General features: G+C 42.5%; 1 protein-coding gene across 2 annotated transcripts; it reads right to left on the bottom strand.

Annotated features, from left to right (window-relative positions):
- Positions 1 to 146: 146 nt before the first annotated feature.
- Positions 147 to 7,542, bottom strand: scn1ba (sodium channel, voltage-gated, type I, beta a). 2 transcript variants are annotated; one of them, XM_060065347.1, is made up of 7 exons: positions 7,272 to 7,542; positions 6,419 to 6,465; positions 4,485 to 4,651; positions 2,967 to 3,210; positions 1,928 to 2,066; positions 1,373 to 1,441; positions 147 to 1,122 (listed from the first exon to the last, which is right to left on the bottom strand). In XM_060065347.1, exons 2-6 carry the CDS (start codon positions 6,462 to 6,464, stop codon positions 1,378 to 1,380), a joined length of 660 nt encoding a protein of 219 aa, XP_059921330.1. In that variant the 5' UTR covers position 6,465; positions 7,272 to 7,542; the 3' UTR covers positions 147 to 1,122; positions 1,373 to 1,377. The 2 variants fall into 2 exon arrangements, with proteins under 2 accessions (XP_059921330.1, XP_059921329.1); XM_060065346.1 differs by having other exon boundaries at positions 2,967 to 3,162.
- Between the last annotated feature and the right edge of the window lie 52 nt (positions 7,543 to 7,594).

The raw sequence follows: 7,594 nt of genomic DNA, 5'->3' as shown, positions 1-7,594 counted from the left end.
CACCTTCTACAGTCGGCCCTTACCATCTGATGACCTATACCAATGGCTAGGTCTTTCCTCCATACATCTCACAACTCGTGTTAAACTATGACAACTCATTTGAAGAATACACAACAGATAGTAAATATAATAAACGTGGAACGACATGGCTTTCTAATAAAAAGGTTTTAATGTATTTTAGGCTCCAATATTTCAATACACCTTATAGGGAAAGGAGCATGAGGAGTAATTGGATATAATACTTTAAAGGTTTCATACAATTATATACATTAATATCTAATCATGCAATTTAAACCATGTTACAACATCAACAATGCAGCAAAACCCTGTTTATTAGAGGGCGAACATTGAGGATTCGTATAGTTTAAATGTTTAGTGTAACATTTTACCATGGCAGTGTAATCCTTGCCCTTAGATTGACATGAACAAAATCGGTGTAGCGATAAAATGGAACATGGAAGAGTTCTGAACATTCAGCCTATAAATGAGGGTTAAAAAGTAAATAAATCTATACGTATTATTTATACATTTAGATATATATACCCCAATCAAAAGTTTGGTCAACTTAAGAGCAATACAAAGTGTTGCCATTATTCAATTGCCTTTTAAATTAAGATTATGTTTGCATAATTAGGTTTATTTACAACCCTGTGTGTGTGTGCGTGTATGTATGTATGTATATATAAATGCTGTGATTTATGTAAAGCCAGTGATCCAAAAACCACCATTTTAAAGGATGTAATTTGTCTTATGATCGTCATCCTAAAATGGGCTGAGAGTTCACAAAATCACATGTTAAATCCATCTGATAAAGTGGCTCACTGGCTGTTTAAGACTGAAGCATGTAATGTCTAGCCATCCAGTTAGCCAATCGAGGTGATATTTCAAAGTCTAATTAGTTATATGGTAATTAGATTGGGTTTTGCAAACTGCACTTTACTTTGGTTGTGTTAAACAAAGTTGCGGCAATTGCGTTTACTTTTTTTACGACAGCACTTGAACTATCGCTTTAATACTTACAAACTTTAACCTCCAACCTAAACCTTGACCTTTAAACTCTCATCTTTAGCTGCAGGGGTCCGTCGGTCGCTCCAGGCACAGGGTCCCAAGTGCAATCTTGAGCTTAAATAGAACATTCAAATAAAATATTTAAATTAATAAAACATATGTATTCATTTAAATGTGTGTTATTGTATATACACACTGTATATTTTCACACACACACACACACACACACACACACACACACACACACACACACACACACACACACACTTATATACAAACCCACAACTTTGATTTAGAAACAAATTATTTAACATTTTAAACATACAATAGCCTACAATCAATTATCTACAAGAGAGAATCCTACTAGATCTATTCGTCCACCAGAAGGTCTTCCGAGTTCTTTTCAGTTGGAGAAGTAGCGATGTACTCAGCCCTGATTGATAGAGACGGAGATAAGAAGACCACAGAGGAAAGAGAAAAAAACAAGGTGAGATGCCGATTACAACAAATTAAATCATATACACAGTGTGTGTATGTGTGTTAGGGCTGCTCGATTATGGGAAAAATCATAATCAAGATTATTTTGGTCAATATTGAAATCACGATTATTTTTGAGTTTGAAAACATTTTGTATTTATTCACCATGTCTATCCCAAAAAGAACTTTTGTAACTGAGAACTTAGAAATTTCGCCTTAATAGAATACACAAAATGGTCAAAAAGAAAATGTTCCAATCTAAAATGATATACAGATACGTGTCCAGCCGTTCCGCCCATTCTATAAATCATTAAAAAAAAATAATAATAATGTTAAATCGAAAAAATCGTTTATGTTAATTTTCTGATCGTTTGACGCTAAAGTCGAGATCGCGATCAAAATTCGATTAATCGCCCACCAGCCCTAGTGTGTGTGTACTGACATGCTCTCCCTCTGCGCCACCCCGGCGGCGGAGATCTTCCCGTAGCAGTAGATCATCTCTACAAGGAGCCACAGCTGTAGACCGATGATGGAGACGTACATCATCACCTCCGATATAATGGAGGCATCAGGCCTGGTCGCTTTTGGGGGGTGCACAGAGACAGATATTGATATTATTCTATCTGGGGAACGTGACAAATTAAAGGGGACAGATTATACCACCAGTGGTGACAGTGATTAGCCGTTACAAGCCGTGTTGAAAATCGCCATCACAAGTGGGCGCGTCCACCTAGATTTGTGACAAGATAGATGAGCAACGTTTGCTACAGTCCACTGGGTAGGCTGGTCTGAGCTATCCAGCACACATCGATGTGGACGAGCCCACTTGTGATGTCAGAAGAGGCCTATTTTCAAAACGGCTTGTAAAGGATAATCACACTCACACACCTGGTGGTGTAATATGTCACCTTAGAAATAAGGGACCATTACTGTAGAGTCCATCTTGTGATACATTTTATAACCGTTCTTACTTTTGAATCGTTTTTTCTTTGTACTGAGGAAGCCTGGGCTAGATTCCAAAAACATTTCCCTACTGCTTGAGCACTCGAATCAGAGCACCATGAAGAAGCGAAGTTGATTATCCGCCCAATCACAACCTTCAGAGTCCTTCACGTGCTATCTGGCCAAATGGCGCAGTGATGTGTAATTGTCTGATGCATTAGACGAACATCGTTAAAACACTTCCTGCTAGGCTACACAGAAGCATCCTCAGTCCCCAAGACAATTCAGCGGCCGATTAAACGCCCTGTCAAGCAGCTTCAACGATCGGTGGAGATCAAGGAAATGCTCTGGAGATTTAGTCCAATAGACTTTAGCCCAATAGACTTAGACTAAACCATAACCCCTGGTGGGACTTTTTTTTACATTTCGTCCAGGGGGTTTTTACTTAAATGTTATGTTTCAGTCTCACTGAACCCCGCCTTGAATGCGTCTAGTTTAGAAGTGGTTTGAATCCATCGAAACAGGCTTTGAGATCTTACGTTTTTCCACCACCGTGAGGGTGAAGTTCTTCTGGCTGTAGGTGGGGATGCGGGAGAATTTGTCGATGGTGAGGTTCCGGGTGATCTCGCAGCGGTAGAGCCCCGTGTCGTTAGTGGTCACGTTGTGGAGGAGGATGGAGCCGTCCTGCAGGTCAGTGCTATTCTCGCTGCCCTTCCACGTCAAGCGTTTGTGGAACTGCGGGTCCATGGTGATGTCCTTGTCCTTGTCCTTGTAGCTGTAGATCTAGCCATGACAAGAGGCTTGTAGTAGAAGCTACCTACCCAGCCTCCTACCACCCTACCAACACATCTATCTCCTATCAATCTACCCAGTTAGAGAGGGTACATCCCTAACCCCTACCAATCTAGGGTAGGTAGGGTCGTCCTAGGTCTGTAAGACTTAGCCTAGGAAACATGAGAAATTAGAAATTCTCTGTGCATTGTAAACATGTGCATTCCTGTCTCCTTATTGTAAGAGGTGTATCTTATTTCCTAGTTGTCATCTCAGATGAGGGGTTGTTTGCGGCTCTTCTATAATGCATGTGATGCTTTCTGAACCACTCTGCCGCCTCGGAGCTTCCTGCCTCTACAGCTGATTACGTTAGAGTGCGGAGAAAGGCTGGAAAGATATCAACTTGCTGCAGTAGCATGGAGATTATAGAGGCTACATCAGATATTATATGCATGATCACCTAGTTTATAGAATATATATTCATATAACTGTTTTGAAAACCTCTAGTTAAGATAATATATATGTCTGTAAGAGTGTCGCTAGATGAAGTTAAATATTAGTGCTCTCAAGCGATTAAAATAATTAATCGCGATTAATCACATTAATGTCATAGTTAACTCACGATTAATCGCGAGCAATCGCGATTAATCACAAATGTTTTTTCTATGCTAAATATCCCTTGATTTCTTTGTCACATTAATTGTTCTAATTTTAATGCTCTTATCAACATGGAGAAGTGCATCGGCTTGCCTTGTGCAAATGTTTTTTTATTGATAACAACATTGGCATATACTGATCAAAACAGGACAATACAAAAAAAAAGCCTATAGTGCAATTAAACGATGATTATACAAACATACTGCCTTGAACATAGCAGTCGGGCTGCTGCTTCTTTGTTTTGAGCCACAGAAAAAAATAAGAATTGCGTTAATCGTTAACAAAAATTAACGCCGTTAAAATTGGTTTGCGTTAACGCCGTTAATAACGCGTTTAACTGACAGCACTATTTAATATACAATATAATAGTATGTAGATAACTGAATATACTAGATATATGGGAACATGTAGATAGTGTTCATAGCTGATAGCTGAGGTTTGTATCTGGGTCAATGAGAGGTGTGTACCTGCGTCAAGGTGAGGTGTGTACCTGCGTCAAGGTGAGGTGTGTACCTGCGTCAATGTAAGGTGTATACCTGGCTCAAGGTGAGGTGTGTACCTCGGTCAATGTGAGGACTGAACCTGGGTGAGGGTGTAGGTGTGTCCCTGGGTCAGGGTGAGGTATGTACCTGGACGAAGCTGGTGTTGGGGACTTTCATGTAGTACCAATCCACAGAGGCAGTGGCGGGGACCTCCGCCCTCCTCTTGCAGCAGATGCAGCCCAGCTTGAAGTTCTCAGTGGCCACAGCCTCCGTGTCCGAGTCCACCTCCACACACGCCCCCCAGGACTCCTGTCCTGGCTCAGGGAGGAGAGCGTCAGAACCAGGACCTCCTCCTCACTCCTACACCTCCCCTCCACTCAACCTCCGCTCCAGCCAGCCAAACATCACCCTCATCTTTGGAGGGGTTTGGTTTAGGAAGTCATCACAGCAGCGGCTAGCGGCAACCGTCCTCATATATGCTCTATGTTTAGTGTTGGCCAGGGTTAGTTGCTAAATCGCATGCTTTTTTATTTATTTATTTGTATTTATTTAATCATTAACTTGTGTTTATTCCACTCGTCTTTCCAGAAGATGTTTGGTTTGTTTCTTCAGAATGAGGAGAAATAAAGACTTTCTGGCTGTCGGTCCTTCATATATAGAAACATAGGTCTATATATGATATCCTCATCAACATCATCGTCATCATCATCATCATCATCATCATCATCGTCATCATCATCATCATCATCATCATCATCATCATCATCATCATCGTCTTCATCATCATCATCATCATCATCATCATCGTCTTCATCATCGGTCGACTCAACAAACCTGCAGCTCCTCCTCAGCCTCGACCTCAACCATTCATCTTTCAACTTTGACCTCTGGGGTGCATTTGTTTTTTTGAGTTGCGAAATAATGGAGGGGAAAGGGGGGAGGAAACCATGTCGTTTCTCATCAGAATTCCCCTCTAGGTGGTGAGGAAGAGGCGGCACACACAGAGAGAAAGAGAGAGGAAAGCTCATGGCGGGGGAGGGACGGAGGGAGGGAGGAGGGGGGAGGCTGATGAGCTTGATAGAAAAGAGGAGAAGATTAGAAGGGGAGGAGAATGTTAAGTTCAGAGCAAAAGAAGGAAACATTTGACTTTTAACATAACATAGCATAATATAGAAACAGCTTATTAAGTAGCAGGTAGAGGTTAGGCAGTGAATACAGAGACGGTGTCACTAACGAGCAGGTAGGTGTAAGACAGTGAGTACACAGACAGGTGATTAAGGAACAGGTAGAGGTTAGGCAGTTAGTACAGAAACGGGTCATTAAGGAGCAGGTAGAGGGTAGACAGTGAGTTTAGAGACAGGTCAATCAAGAGTCAGCAAACCCCCAAATATTTCTTTCAATCGTTGAACGGTAAAATGGGTTTCTTAAGTTAGTAAAATACAAGAAATCTTCTTCCAGCTACTTCCAGCTAAAGATACATAGACACATCTTTATTAATCCCCCGTAGGACAAATTTGTTAATGATAGATGGTTTTTGCAGAGTGGTCGTTTCTATTGGCTACACATCCTAGGCCGAGCAGGTATGCCATGGGTTTTTGATGACAGCCTTCACAATTGCAAGCATTGTTTTTACTGTTTGATGTAAAACCATCTCAACTGGCAGGAGTACTCAGATCACATTGGTTGCAAGTCAACTCTGAGGTGGACCTACTTCCGCTTGAATGGAGGGTTTACTGACCCAGTAGGCAGGGGTGCTAGGATGCTGTGCTACGCGGTTAAGAGTTTTCGTGGATGGAGGGGAGGAGAGCGACGGGCCGGGAGAGAGTCAAAATAGGGTGAGGAGGGAGGAGAGGGAAGGGGGGGTTTTACATTAGGGGGCTGCCGCATTGTACGTCGTGTGTGTCCACTCATTGCACACACACACACACACACACACACACACACACACACACGCGCACACACACACACATACACACACATACATATATACACAGCATGTAGCTGTTAGCGTCTGTGCTAAAACACATGTAAATCAAGGCTCCTGCAATCGTCATGGCAACAGGCCATGCCCATCGACTCACCTTTCATCAGGAGGAGGACAGCGAGCAGGAGCCCCAGCACCCACATCCTGCAACAGACGCACACTCATGAATACACACCCACAGGCCAGTGCACCATTTCCTATAGTCCTAAGTGTGTGTGTGTGTGTGTGTGTGTGTGTGTGTGTGTGTGTGTGTGTGTGTGTGTGTGTGTGTGTGTGTGTGTGTGTGTGTGTGTGTGTGTCTGTGTCTGTCTCTATGTGTGTGTGTGTGTGTGTGTGTGTGTGTGTGTGTGTGTGTGTGTGTGTGTGTTTGAGTGTGTGTGTGTGTGTGTGTGTGTGTGTGTGTGTGTGTGTGTGTGTGTGTGTGTGTGTGTGTGTGTGTGTGTGTGTGTGTGTGTGTGTGTGTGTGTGTTCAGCCCTGGGCTGAATCCTAGAGGCTTTGAGCAAAAGGGTGGAGTCACAGCTCAGATGAGGTGGGAGTTAGTAAGGAATGTCAGCTCTGTCTGATGCACGGTCACCATACTAACTATAAATTATATATCAGCTAAGAAATAAGATAGTCTACTTCCTCATCTGACAACACGAGAGAATATGAAAGTATTCCATTTTCTATCTCGCAGGTTGAGAGAGACAATTAATTAAGAGCCTCAGCAGCCATGACATATTAACGAAAATAAAGAAATGAAGATAAGGGATACAGGTCGAACTTATTTCTTTCAAAGGATACATTTGTGATTCAAATAATGTGAGCCGATAATGATCCAAAATGTGCACGTTTTTTTTCCGTGGCGTGTTGGCAGAACGTGTTCGATTGATTAAAAAAATAGACCCACATTTGAACAATCAATAACTTGTGTGTGTAGGTCAAATTAATTAGAAGCAGTCCGTTGTACCTGTATTTTCTTGGCGGTCTCCTTGATGCCTCACTGCCTTCTTGGAGCCGCGGGACGGCCAGTCGCTCCTGCCTTCTCACCGGGAAAGCTAGAGGGTGTTTACAGTGAGGGCAGAGACGCGTTGAGCAAGCCGCTACTGAAGGTTATTAGCACAAGAAACCTCTTCGCAACAGACTGCATGTGCACTTAACAACCACGACACAAAGAGCCGCTGCATGTCCAGCCAACATTAAAAAAAAGAAAAAAAAAAGGATTACAATCCGCTACAGGTTGCGCTGCCGCTGGATGGGTGGGGGTGATTGAGAAGAGAGGATGGCGAGGGC

Source organism: Gadus macrocephalus, chromosome 11 (assembly GCF_031168955.1).
Source record: "Gadus macrocephalus chromosome 11, ASM3116895v1".
NCBI classification, from domain to species: domain Eukaryota; kingdom Metazoa; phylum Chordata; class Actinopteri; order Gadiformes; family Gadidae; genus Gadus; species Gadus macrocephalus.
Note: the sequence above shows the minus strand (reverse complement) of the source record. Positions and strands in the feature narration are given on the sequence as shown.